General features: G+C 40.5%; 2 protein-coding genes across 27 annotated transcripts in view; both read left to right on the forward strand.

The window, feature by feature from the left end:
* The first annotated feature begins 3104 nt into the window (after positions 1-3104).
* On the forward strand, positions 3105-16134 carry TRIM34 (tripartite motif containing 34). Of its 2 annotated transcripts, XM_014839656.3 has the most exons (9): positions 3125-3334; positions 3701-3849; positions 8508-8999; positions 9647-9742; positions 10358-10588; positions 12815-12837; positions 14041-14141; positions 14446-14472; positions 14864-16134. In XM_014839656.3, exons 3-9 carry the CDS (start codon positions 8577-8579, stop codon positions 15427-15429), a joined length of 1467 nt encoding a protein of 488 aa, XP_014695142.3. In that variant the 5' UTR covers positions 3125-3334; positions 3701-3849; positions 8508-8576; the 3' UTR covers positions 15430-16134. The 2 variants fall into 2 exon arrangements, with proteins under 2 accessions (XP_014695141.3, XP_014695142.3); XM_014839655.3 differs by lacking the exon at positions 3701-3849 and having other exon boundaries at positions 3105-3334.
* An 8835-nt stretch (positions 16135-24969) lies between these two features.
* LOC106830229 (tripartite motif-containing protein 5-like) overlaps positions 24970-27187 on the forward strand; it is a 48747-nt gene continuing 46529 nt past the window's right edge. For 17 of the 25 annotated variants that reach the window (XR_011495839.1, XR_011495833.1, XR_011495834.1 and 14 more), the window contains exons 1-2: positions 24970-25097; positions 26447-26618. The gene's annotated coding sequence lies outside the window, so the exon portion shown is untranslated. Of the gene's footprint in view, positions 25098-25707; positions 25768-26446; positions 26619-27187 lie in introns of all 25 variants that reach the window. The other 8 variants (XR_011495843.1, XM_070490887.1, XM_070490880.1 and 5 more) reach the window with 3 other exon arrangements.

Raw genomic sequence — 27187 nt, forward strand, 5'->3', positions numbered from 1 at the left:
GCACGGATGTTAGCACTGGGCCAGTCTTCCTTGGCAAAAAGAGGAGGATTGGCAGCAGAGGTTAGCTCAGGGCTAATCCTACTCAAAAAAAAAAAAAAAAATTACACATTTCTATACTAATAAGCATTAGAATCTCTATGAAGTAATTCTGTGTGATGAATAAATGACAAGCAATAGGATATACTGGAGTGTATGAGGGAGCCATTTGGTATAAGACTAACTTGGTCTGAACTTGTTTTTCCAAAAAAGCCTAACTTGTCCCGTTGAGCATGCGTTGTACATCTGCTTTAAGTATTTACTATGTCCCAAAGATAAAAACAACACCCTTAAAGATAAGGATGTAACTTCCCCCACATCAGCATTTCCTTAAGGATAAGTATCTCTCCCCAAATTAAGCATTGATTGCTGGCCTGCTGCACTCACCCTGTGACTACTCACCTCGAGCCCACAGACCTACTGCCTCCTGTGTTCATCAATTGCTGTGTGAATTGCATGCTGGCAAGATAATCTCATGACTATTGTAAAAGGGACATTCCAATCAATTGTGATACATGCTCTTTGATGGTGTATAACTTCTCTGTATAGTATGCCCCCACTTATGTGGAGCGCTCCATTCCTTTGTGAAAGGACTCTCCCAGGCTACATGGTCCTCAGATCCAGCTCATGATAAACACACCCCAATTTTGATTTATAGATTGGTTATAGGTTACTTTCATTGATGTGTGAAAAACAAAAAATGTTAAATATTCAAAAACCAACCAGGAAAGCTTCATAATAAAATAAAAATTAAAAGAGGTACAAAATTATCTTCCACGTGCACAGGGCCTTCTGCATATTGATACTTGTGGAGACCCAGGCTTCTGAATCATATTTGCAATTAGAGGCTCATAGAAAAGAAAGCCCTGCTGGGCCCTGCTCTGTGAGAGGGTGGGTACTATGGGACAATGATTGGAGTAAAGCCAGAGGGGTCTGGGAAAGCTGACACTTTACTCCTGCACTGGTATCCATGTAGTGGTTGTCCCCATCCTCCAGATAATTTCGCAGCTCTCGCTCTGCTTGTATAAACGAGTATTAATGATGTGACCTTTGCTCACTTCTGTGGCTTCTCTTCTGTTTACCTACAGCTCCAAGTACAATCCCATGGAACTATTTGTAGATTCCTAAATACACAAAACGTGCTTATCTTTCCATCCAGGCCATTCCTGCCTTCCAGAAGCACAGCTCAGCTGAGAGTGATACACCAGAGAAACTCTTGATACAAGATGAGTTTCCAAAACTGGCTATTTTTTCTGCTTTTAACATATTATATGTTGATAGAAGGTTGTTAAGTAAATAATAAAACAATGGCAAGGTCATAGCATGGTTACAAGCCCATTGAATTCATAGAGAAATGAAAAATAGAGGAAAAAACCCAAGTGAACAAAATTTGTGCTGAAAAATTTGATGTCACACATACAGAACTGATGGACAATGCTATGGTAATATACACCAAAACTAATGATTTAACAAGTCTGTCTAATGATATAAATTGACAATATTGAACTAAGGAGAAGAAAACCTAAATGGAAAAGTAACAATTGACTCCTTGGAAGTAGCCAAAGCGTATGTCCAAATGTGATGGATACAGATGTTTTTACAGGAAAGTTGTTAAAATTTCAACAACGTTTTAATTGTCTTTCTGCTTGGGACTTGTGCTTCGTCCTAAACCATGGGTCATATGATGGAGGAGGGCAGAAGGGAGAATTGTACCTTGGAAAGCGATTTTCAAAGGTGGCTCTTTTTGTTGTATAACATGCTCTACAAGGGCACAGGATACAGGATTTCCTTGAAGAATATGACACAAAAAATTAATCCATCAATTTATTTTCTTCACAAAAACAGAGGGTGCTCTTCACAGAGACAAAATGTACTGGGAGCATCCTGTGCCCAAGAAGAGTAGTGTAGGGGAGGAAGACAAATTCTCTACCCACTCCAGGTCTTCTGGCTGGCCTACAAATTAAATTGACATGAGACAGAATAACAGGAGAAAATCAAACAAAGCCTTATAACATGTATACATGGGAGAAACCCAAGAAAGCCGAGTAACTCTCCAGAATGGCTGAGCTGCAGCTTAAATATCATCTTCACCTAAAGACAAAGGAGGATGTTGGGGGTAGTGGTTTGGGACTTCAAAGGGGAGGAAGGCAACTCACATGGGGATGGAAAAGCAAATGTTTGGTATATAAAAATGGGCTTAGCAATGGCCCTCACAGTGCGTTGATACCCAGAGTTATCTATGGTGACAGCCTGTCCTGGGGACAGGCCTTTTATCTTAAATTCTTTTAGGCAGTTAGGAGGAAGGTCAAAGTTTCTTTCAGAGTCTTTCGTTCTTAAAACTAATCAAGCTAAAGAGACACATTTTGGAGTGGCCAATTCTGATCCCCCACAGTGGTGAAATCTGACAGAGACTCTCCTGTTTAAGGTTACTCCCTATTAGGTTGGTTTCAAACTTACCTCAGTTTCAAAGCACCCCTTTCTGTCCAGGGCCCAAAGGTCCCAATTCATGACTTGAGGCCTCAGCTTCACATAAAAATCAGTTTGAAAACTTCATTTTCTTTTACAATCAACATTATTGAGATACACGTTATGAGCACCAATATGTACCCTAAAAGATTGTGCAATTTCGTATGTTGACAAAGTTTTACACCTGTGTAACTACCACACAATGAAGATTTAGGAAATTTCAAACACTCCAAAAAGTTCCCCAGGTCCTTTGTGGCCAACTCTTCTCAGTAGTCTCCATCCCTCCCCCACCCAACTCCCATCTCCTAGGAGGTGATTCAGTGCTTTTGGGGAGCAAATGGAACATCAGATCTGAAGGGACGATTCAAATCAGGAGGCTGAATTGAGGGCCTATGCACAACCATGAAAGTGGTAGGAGACACTTCATGTCTAGCTGGCCTAGGAAGCAGAAAGGGTTAAAACAGTTTCTCAACCTCAGCACTATGCCATTTTGGACTGGATAATTCTTTGTTGTGGGAGCTGTCCTGCATTGTAGAATGATTATCCATATCCCTGGCCTCTAGCCACTAGATGGCAGTAACATCTCCCCAGTTAGACAGCCAAATTCATCCACTGACGTTGCCAAATATCCCTTCAGGGCAAATCCTCCTTTCTCCCCATGAAAACCACTGGGTTAAAGCATTGCTCTCTCTCCAGTGGCCCCAAGGACCGCTGCCTATTTGGCCCCGAAGCTCCTTCCGGGTTCCTCTTCCTGCCAGCCCCCAAATTTCACTTTCACTTCTCAGCCAGATCCTGGGGAGAAACTACTTCAAGCAGACTGAGCCCCTGTTTGGTAAGTAAATCCTGACCATACCTGTCCTGGTTTTTTTCACCACTTAAATCAGGAATCAAGGCTTCTCTGCTGGAGCCTGACACTGTGTGGGGAAGTCTGTGGGAGGCAGGGATGGGAGACTCCAGGAAGAAATTACTAGGCGAGGTTAGGTGCGTTTCCTTTGTAGCTCAGATTTGCTCTGAAGGGAAGAAACGCCAGCTTGCAGGTTTCCTGCTGTCAGTGCAGACAGATGGCAGTCTTGAGTCTGGAGAGGGTAGGCCTTGAAAGAATGGAGTGTGAGGAGGTAGAGCCTTGTTTGTTTCCTGGAGTGGACCTTATTTCTCCAGGCTGAACCAAATCCTCTCTCTCTCTCTCTTTCTTTTAAAGAGATGAACAGAAAGTCTCTTCTCTTCTGTCCACCTCCACCTCCCCAGAAGAAAACCTTGTGAAAGAGATCTCTGTTTTCCAAATATGTGAAAGCCCAAGCTTCTAGTATGGGGCATCAAAGACAATGGAGTATTGGGGGCATGGCAGAGGTAATATTGAAGCTGATTCCGTCACTCCCCTCCCGGCAACCACCAAGGAGCTGTCTGTGGCCTTTCTGACATATCCTCAGCTGTTGGCCTGCCTGAAGACAGCTGGGCAGATGATCTAACTGTTGCCTGCCTCTGAGGATGCCTTTTTTTTTTTTTTTAAAGATTTTATTTTTTTCCTTTTTCTCCCCAAAATCCCCCAGCACATAGTTGTATATTCTTTGTTGTAGCTCCTTCTAGTTGTGGCATGTGGGACACTGCCTCAGCGTGGTTAGATGAGCGGTGCCATGTCCGTGCCCAGGATTCGAACCAACGAAACACTGGGCCGCCTGCAGCGGAGCACGCGAACTTAACCACTCGGCCATAGGGCCAGTCCCTGAGGCTGCCTTTTATCCTGTGTCCTTCTGAGCCCCAGTCTCAGGAATCTACTTGCACTTCCCTAAATAGACCTGCTTACTCTTACTCCAGTAGCCCCTTGGTACTAGTGTCCTCCCCTGCCTCAGAGCTTTCCCTTCATCATTCTTCCTCTTAGATATGCCTTTGTGTTGATTGTTACCTCCATTTCTGACTCTTTTTCTTTTTTCAGAGCTATTTAATGAGTCAATTATCGCTGAGAAGAAGCCCAAAGATTCAGTGGGCTTGCTAAGAAGTTTGCTCCATCACTTGACACTATGTCTCATCTTAAGCTCACTTTTAAGCAATTAGCACACTGATTGATGTTGCATACATTCTGATATATGCCCACTCTGTCCTATACTCCCATTTTCCAGAAGTCACTGTGTCTGCCTCCCTGTGAGTCTGTGCCTTACTCCTGATAGGGTCCATTTCTGGCCAGATATTGATTGTCGTCCCAGGGTCAAGAACAAGGCCCAACACATAGGATGAAGTAGATTTATTTACTTAATTTTAAAATTTAAATCATGGAAACTAAAGAAGGCTGCTGGTGTGAAAAAATGCAATGACTATCAATTCAACATACAATAAATGTTAAATACATGTAGGAGCTTATATTCTAGTTGGGGCAAGATCGTAAACAATAAATAATGGATATAGTATATAAGAAGGTGACTAATATTATGAGGTAACATTTTTTAAAAGTTGAATTAGGGTGGGGGATCTGCAGTGACCTGGTAGAAGCTTTGCTAGAAATCTTGAGGAGAGGGTCATCAGTGTGGAGTATATTTAACCCTGGACTCTAGGGGTGGCTGAAGCAGGAGCTCTGAGCATAGAGGGATGGGAGTGGCAGAGGCAATGTTTCTGAGTTCCTCAGGTCTCTGGATGCCAAAAACAGGTCCTATTTTCCCCAATTGCAGTTCCTGACTCAGGAAGCAAGAGAAGTGTCTAGGATGTTGTCTGAAAACTTCAAGGGACATCCTTCCCTGCACTTTGCTCCCTGGAGACACCTTCATTTTACTCTCTAACCTGAAGAGAGGCATAGAGTTTGCAATATTGTGAGTCCAGATGTTGGGAGAAGACTCAAGTGTAGGATATAATTGTCTGACACTGTGGAAGCCAAATGACGTGGGACTTCTATCAGGCAGATGCTACTTGTGTTCCCTTCTCTACCTCCCAGACTGCCGCTGGCCTTTAGGGTCCCTCTTGGACATTGGTGGGGTCACTCCCCATGTCTGGGGAATCTGGCTACTCTGTACCTTCCTCCTTCTGTGGCCATTATGGTGGAAGCTGCTTTGATATCAACTTCTTGCAGCCCCACTGTGAACATGAAGTCCACAGCCCCACAATAGAAAGCATGTTCCACTCCTCTCTCCTCTGTAGGCTCTTGGTGTATCACAACATGTGTTGGATACTGAACAAGCTGAAGTATAACAGAGAATCTCATACCCATGGTTGGCCCATAGCTTCAGTTATAAGCAGGGGTGGACATTATCATATTATGTAAACCCTGGTCTTGCCAGTCTTCAGAGCCTGACCTAACCAATTATCACTACAGCCAGGGGCTAAGAGCATCTGGTCTCAGTATCTCCATTTTCAGTATCTCTACCATTGGCTGGATTACACCCACCAGCCCACATTCAGCCTTATTCTTCCTCAGGTTCAATTTATGGATGATTAGAGACGTGGGCGGATTTCTAGGTCTAAATGTATCTCCATACAGCTTTCATCATGCCCTCACCCTTTCTTTTCAGAGCAAGGGGAAGATTGATAGTTCGTTACATACCTCAGATCTTTTCTTTTACTATCAAATCTTTTTAACTATATTAGTTTCCTAGGACTGTTGTAACAAATTACCACAAACTGGAGAGCTTAAAACAATAGGAACCTATTCTTTCACAGTTCAAGAGGCAAGAAATCCAAAATCAAAGCCGTGGTAGATTTGGTTTCTTCTGGAGGTTCTAAGGGAGAATCTGTTCCATGTCTCTCTCTTAGTTTCTGGTGTTTTCCAGCAATCTTTGACGTTCCTTTCCTTGTTGCTGCACTACTCCAATCTCTGCCACCATTGTCACATGACCTTCTTTCCTAAGTGTCTCTGTGCCCTCTCGTTTTCTTATAAGGACACAGTTCATTGGATTTATAGCCCATTCTATTCCAACATGACCTCATCTTAACTTGATTACATCTGCGAAGACCTTGTTTCCAAATAAGGTCGCATTCACACAGATGAACATCTCTGTGTGGAGGACACAATTCAGTCCATTAGAGCAAGTATCAAGGCATTCATACCTACTGAGATCTTCCTTTTTTTTATTTTGCTTCATGTTTCCTTGTCCATATTGAATCTAGGTTCTAAGAGTCAGCATCACCATGCTCCTACTCTGTGACATGCCCTTTGACTGGCCACCAGCAATAATTTCAGGTTTGGTTTGCCATTCCCACTCATATGACAACAGGACATAAACCAACTAGGTTCACTTAGTTTAGCAGGGGCTCACAGGTCAGAAGACAGAGAATGTTGACATGGCTACCTCAGGTGAGCTCTCAGTGAGAATACATACAGTGGTATAGGAGGTACTTTACCCCCCTTAGTCATTTGTAAGAGAACAAAACCAGGTGGATATGTAGGAAGCTGACATAGCTTAGGTAAGTCTTGCTCCAATAGATTGATTACCTTGTAAGAACCATGAGCATAGCTGCCATGACTTTACAGAAAAATATTTCATCACAAGAGTCACAACCCCCTTGTGGAAGCTGAGGTCTGCTTTTGCAAAAACAATAAAAATAAAATTAAAAAAAGTACTAGGAGAAAGTAGTACCAATACCCTTCTTATAGGGAGAGAGAACTTTAGCCAGATGATAACCCTTTGTCTGACATGTCCAATCGAATTTTTAATTCTGTCCCTTTTATCTCACCTTATTTCTCACTCTCATCTGCTTCTCTCCATTTCTTCCATCAACTGGTTCTGCAACCTCCCATCACTGAACCCAGCTCTTTGGAAAGACACTGACTGTCACTTTTAGATCATTTAGGAAGGGTCACATCTTTGATCCCTGCAGGCTCATGTAATGCCAGAGGCCTAGCAGTTCTCTGCACACCAGCTATACTGGCATTTTAAAGCTTGTAGAAGATGCTGTGTTCTCCATTAACAGGGCATTCATATATGTGATTCCTTCTCCCTGAAATGTTGTTCTCTTTCTCATTCTATGTCCCCTTCTCATCATTCTCCTTTCAGTCAATCGTTGCTTATTCAAGGGGAATATTTTTCATATTCTCCTATTTGGGAAATTATTTGATTTCCCAAATACATGTACCTCTGTGTGATAGTGTTGATCACAACTGCCAGACCTCTGAAAGAGAACCCTAAGGACATTTTATTCACCCCAATTCAGTTTATTGGATTGAATACTCTTTGTAAGTCACTTGATTCTGTTTACACATCTGAGGGAATCGTTATTTCTCAAGGATTTTTGTGTGAGGAATAAACAGGTCAAAGTGATTTATAAATTGTAACTGATTATACAATTATTAGTGATAAGATTACTCCGTTGTTGTGGTCCTTGCTGTTTCTGTGGATGTACCTGGAGAGTGAACATGAGGGCATTGGAAACCCTGTATGGGACATTAGGAGGTAAATACTTCCCTGGAAACCATATCTTTGGTCCCAAAGTTCACTATTAGAGAACAGCTAGTTAATGGGGGAAAAAAAGATGAAATGCTGATTTAAATAAAAAATCTAATCATCTATGGAGAAATGAAGACATTCTTTATATATTCATCAAACGTTGTGTTCCTGTGGGTTCTGGGCACTAGGGACACATCAGTGAATCAAAATGAAGTGTCTGATCTACGTGTGGGTTACATTTTAGGAGTAGAATAATTAAAGAAAGACATTATTTATTATATAGTGATAATAAGAAAAAGATGGCAAATGTACGTTGAATGATGTATTGGTGGTTGTGCTGTAGGTAAATTAGTTGTATTAGGCCCTTCTGGTGAGAGGACATATAAGGAGAGAGCTGAACGAAGTGTAAAATGAAGTCATGCAATTATCAAGGGAAGGACCATTCCAGGCTGAAAGAAGAGAAAATGCAAAAGCCTGAGGCATTACTGGCTTACTCGGGCCACTGAATTCCATTTCTGGTTTGTTTCCTTCTTCTTCTTTTTTGTCCTTCAGCATTTCAGTGTTGGCCAGTCCTTAATGTCTGCGCAATTTGAGCCCTTTTATTCATGCCATTCTTACACTATCTCTTTTCAATCCACCTAGCTATCCAGGAATCTTTAAGCAAGGAGAACCTCAGGAATTAGGACAAGAAGAAGCCTGGAGAGCCTTACTATGGCTTTAAAAATCCTGACGAACAAACAGGAAGAGGAGACCTGCTCTGTCTGCCTGGAGCTTTTGACAGAATCCTTGAGTCTAGGCTGTGGCCACAGCTTCTGCCAAACCTGTATCACTGCCAACAACAAGGAAGCAGAAATCAGCCCACGAGGGGAAAACGGCTGTCCTGTGTGTGGTATCAGATACTCACTTGGAAACCTATGGCCAAATCAGCATCTGGCCAAGATAGTAGAGAGACTCAGAGAGGTCAAGTTGAGCCCAGAGGAAGAGCAGAAGAGAAATCTCTGTGTGCGCCATGAAGAGAAACTCCTGCTCTTCTGTAAGGAGGATAGAAAGGTCATTTGTTGGCTTTGTGAACGGTCTCAGGAACACCGAGGTCACCACACATCCCTCATGGAGGAGGCAGTCAAGGAATGTCAGGTAGGGCCCAGGATGGAGGGAGAAAGAGCAGAAGATGATACTTGGTGGGAAATCTCACCTTTTCATCCTTTTTTACTCACCTTGGCACCATAGTACTGAGCCCTGTAATCTCCCTCCATGTATGTCTCATACCCTAGGCTCAGCTTCTAATGCCTGAAGGACACTTCTAGGTATTCCTTTCATTTACACAAAAGATGAGTCTAGAGTTTACAGCCTAGACTCTTGGCCAAGGGTGAGAGGTTTTCCTTTTTTCTCTTTTGTTGTATGGATGGGGAATTCCTCTTGCAAGGTTAGCTTCCACTGCTGCTCTCAGCAGGATAGTTGATGTTCAACATTGTGGGTTGGGTGTGGAAAGAATGTCAGTAAGAGGATAACACTTCCCTTGCTACAGCAGAGTTGATACTTACTCTAAGAAAATAGAGAATAAGGCTAATCTTGATGAGGGGATGATGACTTCACCCAGGAATAAAGAACACATTCACCTCCTGAGATTTTCTCTCATGTCACAGATTCTAACCATCAGATTCTAATCACAATTTCTATAAACTAGTTTCTTCTGAGATCAGCCTGATTTCTTCCCCATTTATGGTCTATCCAGGTACTGAGAAAGCCCATAGCTTGACTCTGATGTGATTTCTCTCTCATAGGAGAAGCTCCAGGCAGCTCTGGAGAGGCTGAGGAAGGAGCAGCAGGAAGCTGAGAAGTTGGAAGCTGATGTTAGAGAAAAGAGAACTTCCTGGAAGGTAGGAAGAGACTCTTCCTGAGGGATTTCTGAGACAGGAATCTTGGCAGGACCTTCAGTCCAAATCACAAGGGAGCCCCTCGTTCTTTGTCCTCTTGAATGAAGCCCTTTGATTTCTCTCTCCTGTCTCTGTTGGGGGTGAAGGCTGAAGAGTGGTTTTGTTACAAGTACACACAGATATTTGGAATTGAGCATAAAGAAAGACTCTATGATGAGGAAAGCTGGAGAATTCTGTCTTTTCTTCTTCTTTCCAGTGAGGCTCTGGTACTTCCAGTGAAGACACCAGGCAAAAGACCAAGATTTTCCTCCAGGTTCAAACTTGGGATTGTAGTAATGCATGGAGGCATGAATGTTCAGGACAGCTGTCTACAATGTAAATCTCACTCAGGTTTTATATTTTGTCCCAGAGTTGGCATAAATAAGACAGTGTGAGGCCTGTTTTGGAATATACTGAAAGGCAAATAGTAGGAGAAAAGCAGCTGTTTCAAAAATTGTCCCCCTGCCTCTACTCCCCTCACGGTTAAAACTCTTTGAAAAAATATTTCTGTTCCTGGCTCCTAATCTCTTGCACAGTAGGTTCTCAAGCTGATAGACTTTCTCTTGTCCAATCTCACAGTATCATATACAGACTGAGAAACAAAGGATACAAACAGAATTTAATCAGCTTAGAAGCATCCTGGACAGTGAGGAGCAGAGAGAACTGAACAAACTGGAGGAAGAGGAGAAGAAGACACTGGATACCTTGGCCGAGGCTGAGGATGAGCTGGTTCAGCAGAACCAGTTGGTGAAAGAGCTCATCTCAGATCTGGAGCGTCGCAGTGAATGGTCAACTACACAGCTGCTGCAGGTAAGAACCGCCCAATCTGAGGTTCTTGAAACACAATCTAAGTTATTTTCTCTTCTGTATCCTCGAGCTTTAATCCTGGTGTTGAGACTAAGAGGTTCCTTTGGCCCTGTAGAGCCCTTATTTGCCTTATTTGCCAGGAGATTCAAGTTTCTATCAATTAAGCTCTGAGAATAAAGTCAACAGATAAGGAAGAAAAGAGAATTGAAACACGGAAAGGCCAGATCGGTGACAGGATTTGAGCTTCCAGTCCATTTTTGACTAAAGTAATATTTCTCTGGCCACAATCCTCTTTTTTAGTTAAGGCAATTTTAATTGGCTTCTTTGTCATGTACAACCAAACTATAATAATATGGAGAGCAAAAATATTCCTTTGGTTGTAAACCTAGTTGGTGACGTTTAAGAGTAAGGCCAAATATATTGGTAAGTATTTTTCAACACAAGTAAATCCATGGTGGTGATGATGTGAAAATGCACTAGGCCAAAGGAAGTTAAGGATGTAGAATGGACTAGCTTGGTAAGAGGTTTGAGTGTTTAGAACAGGGACTGAGTGAATATCAGTACCATTCGTGGCAAGTGGGCATAGGGGAGGGAACAATGTGGTTGGTAAATAGTAGTTTGTATTTACATATTCTGAGTTGCTGGTACCTGTTTCCTCTTCTTTGTGTAATGTATCATCCTGGATGCATAAATGCAGACAATAGACAATAATTAGATTATGTGAAGTCTGGAATCAGCACTGCCTGCATGTGAGGTAAAATTTAAAAAATGGAAGCGGTCACCTATAGGCAGTGTATAGAGCAGATCTTTTCTCTATATAAGATCATATATTCGGCAAATAGAGATAGTTTTTCTTTCCAATAGAGCTGCTTGTATTTATTTTCCTTACCTAACTGCCCTGACAAGAACCTCTAATTCTATTTTGAATAGAAGTAGTGAGAACAGACATTCTTGTCTTGTTCCTGATCTTAGGGCTATGGAAAAAGCCTTCAGTTTTTTCACCATTAAGTATGATGTTAGCTAGAGGTTTTCCATAGATGCCTTTTATCAGGCCGAGGAAGCTTCTCTCTGTTCCAAGTTTGTTGTTATTTTTCCTTTTTTGTTTTTATCATGAAGGGATGTTGAATTTTGTCAAATGATTTTTTTCTGTCTCTATTGGAATCATCATGTGATTTTTATCTTTTATTCTATTAATATGATATAGTATATTGACTGTTTTTCTTATGTTAAACCAACCTTGCATTTCTGTGATAAATTCCACTTGACCATGGTGTATAATCTTTTATACTTTGTTGGCTTCAATTTTCTAGTGTTTTGTTGATGAAATTTATGTTTGTATTCATGAGGGATCACGGTCTGTAGTTTACTTAAATGTGGTGTCTCCGTCTGGTTTTAGAACCAGAATAGTACTGGCCTCATAGAACAAATTGGGATGTGTTCCCTCCTTTTCTGTTTTTTGGAAGAATTTGTGAACTATTTGTGTTATTTCTTCTTTGAACCTTTTGAAGAATTCACCAGTGAAACCATCTGGGCCTGGACTTTTCTCTGCAGGGAGTTTTTGATTTCCAGTCCAATCACTATATGCTTTAGGTCTATTCAGATTTTCTAGTTCTTCTTTTTGTTTTTTTAGATTTTTTTTTTTTTTTTTTTGAGGAAGATCATCCCTGAGCTAACATCTGCTGTCAATCCTCCTCTTTTTGCTGAGGAAGACTGGCCCTGAGCTAACATCCTTGCCCATCTTCCTCCACTTTATATGTTGGACACCTACTACAGCATGGCTTGCCAAGCGGTGCAATGTCCACACCCAGGGATCCAAACTGACGAATCCCAGACCACTGAAGCAGAACGAGCACACTTAACCACTGCGCCACCAGGCTGGGCCCTCTAGTTCTTCAATCAGTATTGGTAGTTCCTGTGTTTCTAACAATTTGTCCATTTTATCTAGATTATCTGCTTTGTTGGCATACAATTGTTCATAGACTTTGTAATGTTTTAATCTTTGTGAAAGTCAGTGATAACGTCTTCTCTGTCATTCCTGATTTTAGTAATGTGCCTCCTCTCTCTTTTTTTCCTGGTATGTCTAACTAAAGTTTTGTCAGTTTTGTTGATATTTTCAAATTGTTCACTTTTGATTTCTCTGATTTTCTCCATTGTTTTTCTATTCTTTCTTTCATCAAGCCTCCTCTAATCCTTATACTCCTTTGCTCATGTTTTCTCTCTTCTTCCTAGGACATGAGTGGAATCATGAAATGGTGCGTATGGGTTACCAAGAGTGGTGCTTTTGTGCTGTCAAGAAAGGTTTGTAGCCATGAGAGTTATCTGGTAGTCAACCAGAATGAAGAATCTCCCAAAGCAGGGAAATTTGGATGTAGTGTTATTTTAAATTGCTAGTCATAGAGGAGGATTTAAGTGTTCCATGTCTTTTGAGATTGGACCAGATTCTATGGTAGTGAATTTGGTGGTTGGAGCTCTCAGAGTTATGGGCCCAGTGTGGATAATGGGGATCAGGAATTTCATTTTCAGACTCCTGTGACTTCACTCATTTTACTCACCAATTGTCCTTGCTCTGGGTTCCTGTATTTCATAAGTACTTATCTTATTACATGGAGGGCTTCATCAAGCCCTAAATAGGCTATGGTGGCAACTATTTTATATTTTCTTTGCTTACATGGAAATGGAAGAGACAAGGTCATTCTACAAGGTTCTCTGAACCTCAGGGTTAGTAGCTTTGACTCTAGTGCCAATAATTAATCTCTTCTTGTTCACACACCTTAGAAGCTTATATGGGAAAGCATAGGCCGTGTGTCTAAAGTTGCCAAACCATCTGGCAGCATCAAGTTCCTCACAAACACATGAAAATCTAAACATTTTTAGTTGGGTGGTCATATCTCCTCCTTTGCCAAGTGATTTTAACTCTATTCCAGAACACTGGGGATCTCAAATGTTGTTTGTAGGCCACACCACTGGAGTTCAGGATTTGACTAGGACACAAGATCACAGGCTCTCCAAAAAGAGACCCACATCATAGGCAGGATCTGTAGCCTCACTATTGATCTGCCTGGGAACACGTGACTATGGCCCCTCCCCGGGAGATCCACTATGATGGCTTTTCCAAATATTACATACCTTTTTTAGAGGTAGCAAAGTCTTTTCTTATGCATTCTTTCATCTAATTTTGTATTATTTCTTTGAGATATCAAGGGAAGGATTAATTACTCCATTTTTAGAAGAGGAAACTGTTTCTTTAAGGTGAAGACCTTCCCAAGGTCACACAGAGGAAGGTAGACTGAGCACATTTCTTCTGGCTCCAGTGTCAGCACTCTCCCTTCTCCCCTCCTCAGGCTTCTCAGGGAAGAGAGTTCAAGTACATAAATGGCATGGAAGGAGAGGAAGGCAGTGGTATTGGAGGGACAGAAGGTAAGAGATGCAGGGTTAACATTTTTTGTACTTCCTAGGAGTGAGATCTGGAAGCTGAAGAAGCCAAAAACGATTTCCAAGACACTGAAGAGTGTATTCCGTGCTCCAGATCTGAGTGGAATGCTGCACATGTTTAGAGGTGAGGAGAGCAAGGGCAGGATCATGGGTGAGGATTCTTGTGGTTTTAGGGAATAAATTGGAGAGCTGGTATAGTTTCAAAGAGAGGATAGAAAGGAGGATGGTATTCAGAGAAGAAGGGATATTATTGAAGAAGATAGGCTTGTATCTAAGAAAGTATGGCTATGTATCTGGTTTATCCTCTCATTCATCAGTTCGTAGCCTCACAGTACTCCCCTCCCCTGCCTTTACTCTGGAGAAGAGATAGGTATCAGTGCTTAATCACTTGCTTCTAATCAACATCATTGAATGTTTTATCATTTCAGAGCTAACACATGTCCAGTGCTACTGGGGTAAGAAGAAGTTATTGGGTCTTCGAATCACTGTGTTCTGATCCCTTTTCAGAAGTTTGTGGTCTCAGTTAGATCCCATAATATTAGTCCCATGTGTTCTCATCTCATTACCTCCATATATATTTGTGTGTGTGTACATATATATATTATATATACATTACATGCTTATATGTATATACATATGTGTACATACATACATATATGTGTGTATATACACACATATGTATATATAAAAATATATATGTATAATACATTTCTCCAGTGTTTTACCCTCTTCTTCAATCCATCAATACATGTTTTTCGTAATCACTTCCCAAATTTCCTCCTCACAATGTCACCAGATACACCTACTGCATATTTGTCATCTGATTTTATAATTTTTTTTCTGCAGTGGATATCACACTGAATCCAGTCAACCTAAATTTGAATCTTATACTTTCAGAAGATCAGAGGCAAGTGACGTCTGTGCCAATTTGGCCTGTTGAGTATTATAATTATGGTATCTTGGGCTCTCCATATTTCTCTTCAGGGAAACATTACTGGGAAATAGATGTGTCCAAGAAAAATGCCTGGATCCTGGGGGTATACTGTAGAACACGTTCCCATAATATAAAGTATGATGTTAGGCGAGGCACAAATCATCCAAATGTTTACGCCAGATACAGACCTCAGTATGGCTACTGGGTTATAGGGTTACAGAAAGAATCAGAGTACAATGCCTTTGAGGACTCTTCCACCTCTGATCCCCATGTCTTAACTCTTTCTGTGACTGTTCCTCCCCATCATGTTGGGGTTTTCCTTGACTGTGAAGCAAGCACTGTCTCATTTTTCAATGTCACAAACCATGGGTCACTCATCTACAAGTTCTCTAAATGTCGCTTTTCCCGGACTGCTTATCCGTATTTCAATCCTTGGAACTGTCCAGCTCCCATGACACTGTGCCCACCGAGCTCGTGAACGTTCTGTTTCCCTCACCCACTTCTTGTAGTGCCCCTTGTTCTGGGTTTCATCTCTATCCCTGAGCTCATCTGCACCATTCACATCATCTCTTCCTTGTTGTCTCCTTTTTCACTTTAAAAATTTTACTGATCTTTGGGATGCACGCTGTATTTGGTTTAAGTTAGGAGAAATGCTTATTTGCCATTTACCTTTTTTTTGTATTCTCAAAGAAAGATGTCTAATCCCTCCTAAAGGCAGTGCAGTCTTGATATAACATGGTTGCTCTCCCATATCTCCATATTTTCCTCTATCTTTGATCTGAAGAGACATAGCAAAGCCTGTCTGCCACCATGCATGTTATCTGGGACAGTCCGTAATCACCCTCCACCCACCACCCACAAGTAAGGTGTCTTCGCGTGTATGTTCCTTTGTTGCCCAGAATACACCAGGTTCATCAGAGGATCAAGGAAAGGAAAACATAAGCCATGCATATACCCAGAGTGAAGATTTTATATACAGAGTGTTTATCTTCAAATCCTGTCTCTTCTTTTATAAGATATGTAATGATAAATAAATTCTGGGTTTCTTTTTCTAAAATACAAATTAAGATTTAAAACTGTACCTGTTAGATTGTTGTGTAGAACTAAGTGTTACTGAACATAAAACAATGACTTAAGTGTCCCATACAATATAATAAATATTTTCTCTCATGATTACTGAAAAGTATAAGCTGTGTCAATGTCCTGTGCAATAGCTGTACAAGGTCCTGTGTCCTTCAGAGGAAAAATAATTGATTCTACTGGTCTCATTTTTCAAGTTCCCAAACGCCACTGTTAAGGCCACTCCTGTTCCAGTCTTATTCTATAGAACTTTTTATACTAAAGCTTAAGGCCTTTTATTGGGAATGGGTCAGAAAACTGCAAAAGTATGAGTTTCCAAAATCTTTCCAGCAGAGGAAGCCACCTCTAGGCACAGCTATTCTTATAAGGGACAGGCTTTCAGTATTCAGGCCTTTTCCTTGTGGTAAAATGATTGAGTATACACCATATATAAAGTCTTACCCACTTTGCTTTGCTTTGCTTTTTTACTCAGTTTCAAATTCAGGATGAGGAATAGACTTACCCAGGATAATAAAGGTACAAACTTTCTTAGAGGACGGTGTCTTATAAACTAGGATGGGCTACTGCCTAGAGTCTACATCAAGATATAGAGGGGTGATAATTTGTCCCAGTGGAATGAAAAAGAAATAACTTGGTCTGGAAATGGTATATCAATACACAGTCATGCTTAAGCATGCATATGCATAAACACACACACATATATATAATTATGTGTATAAATACATATATGTAGGGGATTTTTATGTCAGTTATTCTTCAAACATATCATATGAAGAAGGCATTCCTATCAGGTAGTTAAAAGAATATATAAAGTTATGAGATATTCCCGAATGTCCACGGCTGATGAGTGGAGGAGGTAGGATTAAAACTAGGTCTGGGTTTCTCCAACGCAGGTGCCCTCTCTGCAGTACACACCCAAAGAAAAGGTAGCAGCTAAATTCCCTTGGTGTGGGGTAGGAAGGAGAACCCATGGGATGCTGACCTGCAGAAGGAGCTGGGAGCATCATGGGAAAATCTTGGGTGCCACAAGATAGACGTTGATATGCTCAATCCATGTAGCCATTAATGAAGCAGGAGAAGGTCATGGTAATGGCTAAAACTAAGTTGAGCTACTTCATGACCAGGATGCTCTTGCAGGTGACATGATGTAGAGGGTAAACACTGTGGACGTTTGATAGCCTGGACATTGAAATCAGATAGAATTTCATTATCACAGTGATGTTGCTAATTACTGACCTTTACTAAATTTAATTTAATTGGATTGAGTTCATCATCAGAAATAAATATACTAAGACTTATTGTGGGAAATAAATAATAAAATGTTTGTGTGTCTTCCTCATTTCCTAGCACGTAAGTGCTAATCCAGATTGGTGTTGAACTTTCTCTGTTTTCTGAAATAATTAATGTTAAGAATGACTATTAGTCTACTTTACATATTAGTACCTTTGCTTTGCTTTGATACAGAAAAACTTGATTAAAGAATCACAAATCATTTCTTAATTTCATCTTTTTGCGTAATACATATTTCTTTTTTTAAATCAACTATCTTTATTTCAACTTACAGATAGGTATCTGAGTGCAAAATATGTTTTTCCTCTACACATTGTTTTTGACTTTGTTATATAATAGTCTGATATCAATCAGTCTTTTTTTAATTGTGGTAAGGACATTTAACATGAGATCTAACCTCTCAACAAATTTTTAAGGTGTTGCTATTCAATAAATGTAAAGTTTCAGTTATGCAATTTTAGTAAGTTCTCAAGATCTACTGTACAACATTCTGCCTATACAGACATGCCTTGCTTAAGGACAGGGATATGTTCTGAGAAATGGGTTGTTAAGCGATTTCATCTTTGTGTGAATATCACAGAGTGTACTTGCACAACCCTAGATGGTATAGCCTACTACACACCTACGCTATATGATACTAATCTTAAGGGACCACTGTTGTATATGCGGTCCATCCTTGACTGAAACATCATTATGCAGTGCATGACTGTATTTAACAATACTGTATTGTGCACATAATAAATATTTCTTCATTGTAAAATAAAATTTTACCTTCTTCAAAGCTACTTCGTCTGTTTTTATTTTAAATACCGGAACAGTCTCTTTAATCTAAATATATATGCTAGGCATAAGTTGATTTGCCATTCTTTTCTATTTCCACAGTAATTCTCTCTCAATGGAAAATGTTTTCTCTGTTTGCCCAGACCCATCTCCATTCTTCAGGTTGCTGGTTCCCTTTATGACTACAGTGATAGAGGAAAGGTTAGGACTTTGGTCGTGGGCTCCCTCAACAATGGTGTAGCTCCATGTTTCCTTTTCTGGTCAGCCTCACCATTTCCAGTGAGCTGAAAGGCTACAGCAGTCCTCAGGAATGAATTACTAAGCCCGTTCTCCTCCTGCAGTGAGACAGCAGGGCAGATGCTGCAGCACTGAGGGTTCCTGCAGCACGTAGTGTTGTCCCAATGTCATTATCATTTTTATTTCCAACTCTTTCCCAATCTACTTATGAGCTGAGAGAAATAGAAATAACAGGCTACTTAGCCAAACAGTGTCTGCTCTGGTCCCTGTTTCACAGAAATTCTTCAGTTCTCCATTCCAGGTTAGATACAGCCACTCTCTCTCCACACACACACATGTGCCCCTCAAACTCTCATTCATGGACATTGGAGGAAATCAATTCTTATCTATATTCTCTTTTATTTCTGCCTTCTCGTCACCCTATTGCTACAATGGCTGAAGCCACAACTCATTAAGGAAACCAGTTCAAGATGTGAAACGAGTTAAAGAGAAAAGTACCTGAGTTAGCAAACACAGGGGAAAACTTCAAGGCATGCTTTTTTTTTTTTTTTTTTTTTTTTGAGTAAGAGTAGCCCTGAGCTAACATCTGCTGCCAATCCTCTTCTTTTTGCTGAGTAAGACCGGCCCTGAGTGAACATCTGTGCCAGTCTTCCACCACTTTATATGTGGGACACCTACCACAGCATGGCTTGCCAAGCAGTGCCATGTCCTCATCTGGGATCCCAACCTATGAACCCTGGGCCACCAAAGCAGAACGTGCAAACTTAACTGCTGCACCACCAGGCCGGCCCCAAGACATCCTTTTTTTAACAGCATCTCCTAACCCCAAATGAAGCTCTTTCCTCACAAGAGTAGGAAGCCTATAGTTAGCTTTTCCTCAGAAGTGTCCTGAGAAGGAATTCTGGACTCAGTATAAAAAGTTCACTTGGCATCAAGTGTGGGTTCTCTCATGATCCAAGTTCTCTGAGTAGCAATTGCTCCATCTTGTACTTCTGGGACCTTAGGATTGTACTGGGCCATGACTTTGGGAGATAGGTATCCACAATGGAAATTTAGGGGAGAGGGTTCACGGAATCTCAGGGAGTAAGCAGGCTTCATCCTGCAGGTTCATCATGAATAATGAGTAGGCAGTGGTATCTACAGCCATCACTAGTTGGTGACCAGATGTTTCTAAACCCTGATGACCTGAGATCCTTGATGGAATAGAGACACATGATCTGTGCTCAATGATATGGGATTCTAATAACCACCCAGTTTGTCCAAGGATGGTGATGAGGGATCTACTGATTCTGACTGTTAATCTCTCCATATTCTCCAATCCCAGATCTGCTTTTTATCTCATATCTACAGCCACTCTACCATGCCTCCCAGTGCTATGAACCCTCCCATATAGGTGACATGTATAATCACTCAGGGTGGCAAATGAGGCATTGTTCATCTCCTCAGGTGGTTTATTTTAGGACATTATTATAAAGGGAAGTTTAAGTTTAATTTTCAAATTATTCACAGCTAGATTATAAAATATATTTGGTTTCCAATATGGGCCTTGAGTTCTATAACCTTGCTTAATTCAGTTACTAATTCTAGTAGGTTGCTCTAGATTTATTTTGATTTTCTACTTTAACTGTTGTGTCATCTGCAAAGTCATCTGGAGACTTTTATTTCTTCTATTCTGATAGTTATGCTTTTATTGTTTTTCTTGCCTTATATTTTGGGAAATATAGTTCAACTATGACTATGAATGGTGTGTGTTGATGTGTTTCTTAGATATTTCCAGTCGTACAGAGAATGTATTCAATATTTGACCATAAGTATGATGTTAACAGTAGGCCTTTCCTTATTTCCTTTTATGAGATTAAAATTCCTCATTTATCATGAGTATGAATGATGGGTAATGGGTATTGTATTTTGGGTGATGATTTTCTACATGTAATTAAAAGAACATGTTCTTTTTTACACCTTTGTTTCTCATGTTTTTGTGTGTGTGTGTGCGTGTGACTAAGATTGGTCCTGAGCTAACCTCTATGGCCAATCTTATTCTATTTTATGTGGGATGCCACCACAGTGTGGCTTGACCAGTAGTGCTATGTCCAAGCCCAGGATCCAAACCTGAGAACCTCAGGCCACCAAAGTGGAGTGCGCAAACTTAACCACTATGCCACCGAACTGGCTTCCCTCTTTGTTTCTCATTTAATTAAGCTACTTGTATAGTTTTTGCATTGCAGTAATTTAGTAGTTGTCCTGTGGTTTAAGCCTATGTTATTATCTTGATTTTTTTTAACAGGTTATTGAGGTTCTATTCATTATTTTCATATATGATCTTTTTTATTAATCTACTTTTAAGTTCACCCGGGCTTTATTTTATGATCTGAATTTCCCCTAAACCAAGCCTGGGTTGGTTTTTTGACTGATTGTAGTTTCTAGTTTTAATATTTCAATTAAAAGCACTATTTCTATTTGTCTTTTGATGTTTCTTCTTTGGTCATTATTGTAAGCATATCCTCTTTTACATCTTTCACCTTAGATAGAATAGCTGCTGCAACGTTCTTGTCTATTAAATACAAAATCTTGATTGTTTGAAGTGGGTCTCCATTGATTGCCTTTTCTCTTGAGTAGGAGCCATGTTTTTTTGTTTCCTTCTGTGTTGAATGATTTTATATTGTATCTAAAATTCTTCCAGGGGAATTGTGAATGAGATGTAGAGACTCTGGATTCTGTTTATTTCTCTGAAAAATATTAGTTTTTTTTTCTGATAGTTAAGTTGGTTGAATTCAAATTCTTAATTCTCCCCTGCATTTTGCAGCTGAAATCTCTGTTCAGTTCTGTCAGCCCTACTTCTATGACTTGTCGTCTCTCTCACACGTGTAGTTTAGAGATTTGGTGAGAGTTCAAATGTGCAATTTGGGATCTCTTCTTCTGCATCTCTCTTTTACAGATATTCCCCACCACTTCCCAGCTGCTGTGGTAGCCCCACATCGTTCTTCTTCTTCAAGCCAATAAGTCTGTATGTTGCTGAGTTTTAGTGGTCCCATACACTACTGATTGAGATCTGCTTTCAAATGAAAAGCCATAAAACCAGGAAACTGCCCCAATACTCTTTCCTTCTGCCAAGTGTCCATTGCATTGCAGATTCTAACTCTTTTGTCACTCTGTAGTGCCTTCATATTTAGTTTCCATTTTTTTTTTTTTACATTTGTTCAAGGTTTGTAATGCTGATCTATAGGTTAAAGGTAATGTTTTGTTAGAATCAATAGCTCCATTAGTGGAAAGAGAACCTCAGTTTTGCTTGCTTTGCATATTCAGTAATGATGGTATGGAATATGGCGGTTAATGCAGAGATATTAAGGATAGATGTCTTTTTAGTTATGTTATATGATTGAAACTGGGCAGGATTGGAGAGCTCAGTGGATAACTGTGTTGTGGACAAGCACAGCACTAGCAGTATTGATTGCAATGTTTGAAAAAAAAGAGCTATCTTTTTCAAAGACATCTTCTCTGTCCAATACTTCTTCCATTCCCAATCCTTCCACAGATCAATATCCATCCTTGTACTCCTCTCCCTTTGAATCTCTGAACTGACCCCATATCCTTGGTTGATATCTTGGGACTTTCCTAAGAAGCATCAGGTTTGCAGCTGAGAGAAATCAAATCCTGAAGATACCTGAAAACATGGGCCAGTAGGAAACCTGAATTCACCAAGCTCCTCTCACCACATACAATTTTTCACCAGAGTGGAGCATGTTGGCATGCTCCACATTCTAGCTTATCATGTTCTGAGTTACAGGGAAAAATAAATCCTCTCTAGGGCTCTGTGTTTCCCCTCCAGTCCTTACATCTCCTGCTTGGAGAGGAAATATGAAATATCTCCCCTTGACTAATGGATTTCCAACATTTTTCCATTTAAGAAAACCTTAAAACAAAGTACGAGTTAATGTGGTTAAAATGTGGTAGTGGAGACAAATTAGACATCAATCTGATTAATCCTTAGGAAGAAATCAAGAGATACGAAAAATTTTGGCTAAATTTTGTCAAAGGGGAATTACGTTTTTGTTAATAATACCATAAGAATAAAAGAATTTCATTGTGTAACACAGCAATTGTATTCACAGTAAGAACAGTAAAGCCTGTTTATCATCCAGATGTTCAAATCAGTTACAATGAGCTTTATAGCGGTAGGTCTGTATTTCTATATCTTTATCATTCTTTATATGCAACAACTTCTAACAGATCTGAGGCACTAAGCAACAAAATAGAGAAAATCTCTGTCTGACTTTATGAAACTTACAGTTGTAGGTGCAATGTGGGGTAAGGATGGAGATAGCTAATGACAGTATTAGTGATAACGCCATGCTGCCCACTGCATTTCTCCCTCCTGTCTTCCACTCATGCATTTTCATTTCCTAACTCGGGTTATACAGACTGTGACCTCACCTCTAGTAGTAATCCTAGTTCCAGCGAGAACTTCCTGAGAAATCTTAGCAAAGGATGCCCAAGAGAAAACCAGTGGATCTCCATAGGCCACAGCCCTGTCTTTTGGACCAGTTCTGCACAGAGAGCAGCAGAGAAAAATGCTATGCCTCACCCTCCTAAGGGATGAAAAACATCCTTTGAAGAAGAAATAAGGGAGAGTCAGAGAATTCTTTGAAGGTGAATAATGTAACATCTGTCACTGTAATAATGTAGGGTTTCTATAGGCACACCACATAATCCTACACCCTGTCATCTATGGGTTGGGAGCCTTAATAGTATGACAGCTGTCCGGATCCATAGCTTCTTTTAAGTTTGCTAGTCATAACAGATTTCCAAATTCAAACTCAGGGATTAGTTCAGTTCCTGAAAACCTTGCTCCTCCTTCTCTTCGGGCCATATCTGCCAGCAAGAAACAGAGCTCAGCTGAGAGATCAGGAGCAAGAGGGGCATGTAGGAAGAATTTCCATAAAGGGGCATCTTTACAACTTTTAATAAAACAAAATGAGATAGTTGATTGGTGTTAATAATGTGAAAAGATATCAGAAGTGACATGATAAGAAGATCTTGAAACCTCTGGGAAAACGTGATTAAAGTACAAGTGTCTCTTTATTTGACCACCTCTTTCCTGTAAAAGGCTCACTGCACTTCAGACTGGCTCACTCAGATGGTAGATCCCAGTCAAAGCTCTTTCTTTTTTTATGTTGACTTCCTCTTATCTGACCAGATCTTACTGGATTAAGGTTGATTTTGAGTATTATCATCCCTACAACATCCTCCTTGTCCCCTTAACTTCCCCAAGGCATTTTTAGGCACACATCTTTTGAAATAGCACAGTTCATCTGTGTCGTTATCGTTATCATGATCACATTTCACCTATGCCACTTAACACAGAGTTTTAGAATTTTTTCACTACTGTATTAGTCAGGGTTCTTGACAGAAACAGAATCAATATGATATATATATATCATATATATGTATCATATATATCTGATATATATATCATATATATCATATATATATCTGATATATATATATCTGATGATATATATAATATATATATATGAGTGTGTGTATATATATATATATATATATATATATATAGGTATATACTCAAGTGATTATGGAGGCTGAGAACTTCCAGGATCTGCTGTCTGCAAGCTGGAGACTCAGAAAAGCAGATGGTTTAATCAGGTCCTGTCTGAAGGCTCGAGAACCAGGGTATCCAGATCGTGCAACTGCTAGTGCAAGTGCAGATCAAACAGGCAGACAAGAAGCAAAAGGGACAAATTCATTCTTCCTCCACCTTTTCTTTAATTCAGGCCCTAAAGAGATTGGCTGATGCCCACCCACACTGGGGAGGACAATCAAGTTTACTGAGTTCACAGATTTAAATGCTAACCTGGAAACAACAACCTCTCAGACACATCCAGAAATAATGTTTGATCTGAGCACCTTGTGGACACTCAAGTTGACATGGAAAATTAGATGTCATGATTATTTCCCTGCTTCACTTTTATTATGGTAAGAAATAGAGATTATATGTTAAACAGTATTGGATGACATTGCCCCAAAAGGACAGTTCATACAATTTAATCAACCCAGTCTAATTAGGAAAAGTGTCATTTTGGCCATACTGAATCCAGGTTCTGAAAGTCAGCATCACTGTGCTTCCACTGTGATAGCCCCTCTGACTGACCACCTGAGGTGATTTCGGATTTGGATAGCTATTTCCTCTCACATCACCTTATAGGACACAAACTGGTCAGACTCACTTAGATCAGCTGGTGGGTGTGGGACAGGAGAGAGTGTGCAAGTATAGCTGCCTCAGGTGAGCCTTCTGTGTGGTCCTCACTGTGGTAAAGGAGGTACTTTATTTCTTCCTCATGACGGCTCATTTGTAAGGGAACAAGGCAAGGTGGATCTGTGTATAATTCCACTGCCCAGGGAAGCCTAGTGCTCCGAAGGGCGAATTACCTTGAAGAGCCATGAAAGAGCTTCCAGGACTAGAACTGAGAAAGGGATAAGAAGGTAGTCACTGGCCCATCTGGCCCCGGTGCAAAAGCCTGGTCATTTCCCAGGGTCCTGACGTGGAGGCCTTCCATTGGTCCATAGTTTCTCTTCTCCTTTTCTGCCCTCCCCCAAGAATTTAACTTTCATTTTCACTGGCTCCTCCGATCTTCTTAGTGTAGATCAGGGCCCTGGTTTAGTGAGTGAATCCTAACCACCTCTGCTCCTAGCCTGGCTTCACTCTGCTCCAAGGAAGCACGAATTCTCCATTGACGTTTGAAGGTGAGTTGAGCAGCTTGTAGAGGACAGAGATTTGGAGACTTTAGAAGAAAAAACGATTTTCTAGGGTGAGTTTAATTCGCCTTCAGGAAGCTGTTCTGAAGAGGGAACAGGCCCAAATTGCAGGCTTCCTGCTAGAGTCCTGACTGAAGTGCAGTCTAGGGGAGGGGTGGTCTTCAAAAAAGAGAGGTTTGGAGAAGTGAAGGGCTTTATTTGTTTTCTGAAGGGACTGTTATTTCTCCAAGTTGAATCTAGCCACGTCTCCTAAACTTTCTATAATTTTAAATTGCACCTTGTTGAACAGCCAGACTCCTAGAATTTTCAGAGGTAGAAGGTCCCTCTCCTCAACAAAAGGAACAAAGGCAAAGGGGTCTTTGAATCCTAATAGTTTCATGTCTATCGGTGTAAAAACACAGTAGTTCTGCATGACTTTGTAGACAAATTCTCATCCCTTGGCCTGTCTGTGCCTAGGACCCTTGGTGGGGTGACAGCTGCCAAGCTCTGCAGCCTTTATCTATTCATTCATCTAGATACAGAGAATAGTTGCAGTTCCTTAAAAATCACTAACTAACCTTGCTCATCCATCTACTTGGGCCATGTCTGCCACCTGGAGGCAGAGCTCAGCTGAGAGATCTGAAGCAAGAGGAGCATGCAGTAAGAATTTCTGGAAAAGGTAACTTTTCCCACATTAGTAAACCAAATGAGTTACTTAATTGGTGTTAATGATATTAAAACATGTCAGAAGAAGTAGTGAGATCACAAAATCCTGAGAACCACGATGGAAGGAAGTTAGAATAAGGGAGCCTCTGTGTTCACTTCCCCCTCCTATAGAAGGTACCGCTGTACCCATCTTACTCAGGCATATGGAAGACACCAGTCAAATCTCTTTTCTTACCCTGACTAACCCCACGCGACCAAATCTTATTTTATCAAAGTTGACTTTGGAGATTATCTCCTCTGCTACATATTCTTGTCCTCCTCTTAGCCATAAGTCCATGTTAGGCAGCTGTCTTCTGAGCTCGTACACTACACCTCTGTCATACCAATTATCACAAGGATTTAGAACTGATTTCTGACCTTTATGCTTCAGTTTTTATATGGTAGTATTATAGGGAGTTTACATTAAATAGTGTTAGATGATCATCTGGTAAATAAAACACAGCGCAATTTCATTTTCCCATTCTATTTAGGAAAAATGACTCTTTCCCATATAACATCAGTAAAATGGGGCTCCATCATGCTTAGAGAAATAGTTTTGCTCCAATCACAAGAGAAGAAAGTTATACTATATCCTTATTGTTAGAACTTTTACATAGTTATTGTCTTTTAATGTCTTTTTTGCTCGTCTTTAGCTGTCACCTCTGGGACATTTTCGTGAGCTTATATGTTGGAGAACCAATGTATAAGGTGCAATCAGCTGACACCTACGGCAGCCAACTGACCTGGGAGTTCCATCAAGCAGACAACACTCATCTTCCTTTATCTATGTTGCTGATTGCTGTGGAGCCCTGCGTCACTGATTAGGTAGAGATGGGGTGATCCTCCACGTGAAAGGACTCTAGCTCCTTTGCACGTTACCCTTCTGTGTCCACAGTGGCAGCAGTTCTTTTGCCATTAGTTCCTTGTAGCCAGACTGTGAAAATAAATTCCATAACGTCATGCATAAACCATGCTCTGATCCTTCCCCCTCTACAGCCTCTTGAAGTATCTCAGCATTGGTTGTCTCTTGAGTGGACTGAGAAATAATTGGAGGCCCCACTCCCATGTTTGGAACAGAGCTTGAGTCAGAAACTGGAGTAGACATTATATGTAATATCTACTCCTGGTATAATACCCACCTCTGACCTTGCTACTCAGCAAAGCCTGATCTGGGCCATAGTCTATGCAGCCAGGGGCTGACTGCACATGGCCTCTTTACTCTTTTTAGTATCTCTACTATTAGCTAGATTATACTTTTGGTTTACCTTCAGCCTCATTCTTTATCAGGTTCCCTTCATGGATGATGAACATGGCACAAGTAGACACTTTTAGTAGGTCTAAATAAATAAATAAATAATAAGTAAATAAAATAAACAAATAAATGGCTTTCCCCT

This window comes from Equus asinus, chromosome 20 (genome assembly GCF_041296235.1).
Source record: "Equus asinus isolate D_3611 breed Donkey chromosome 20, EquAss-T2T_v2, whole genome shotgun sequence".
NCBI classification, from domain to species: domain Eukaryota; kingdom Metazoa; phylum Chordata; class Mammalia; order Perissodactyla; family Equidae; genus Equus; species Equus asinus.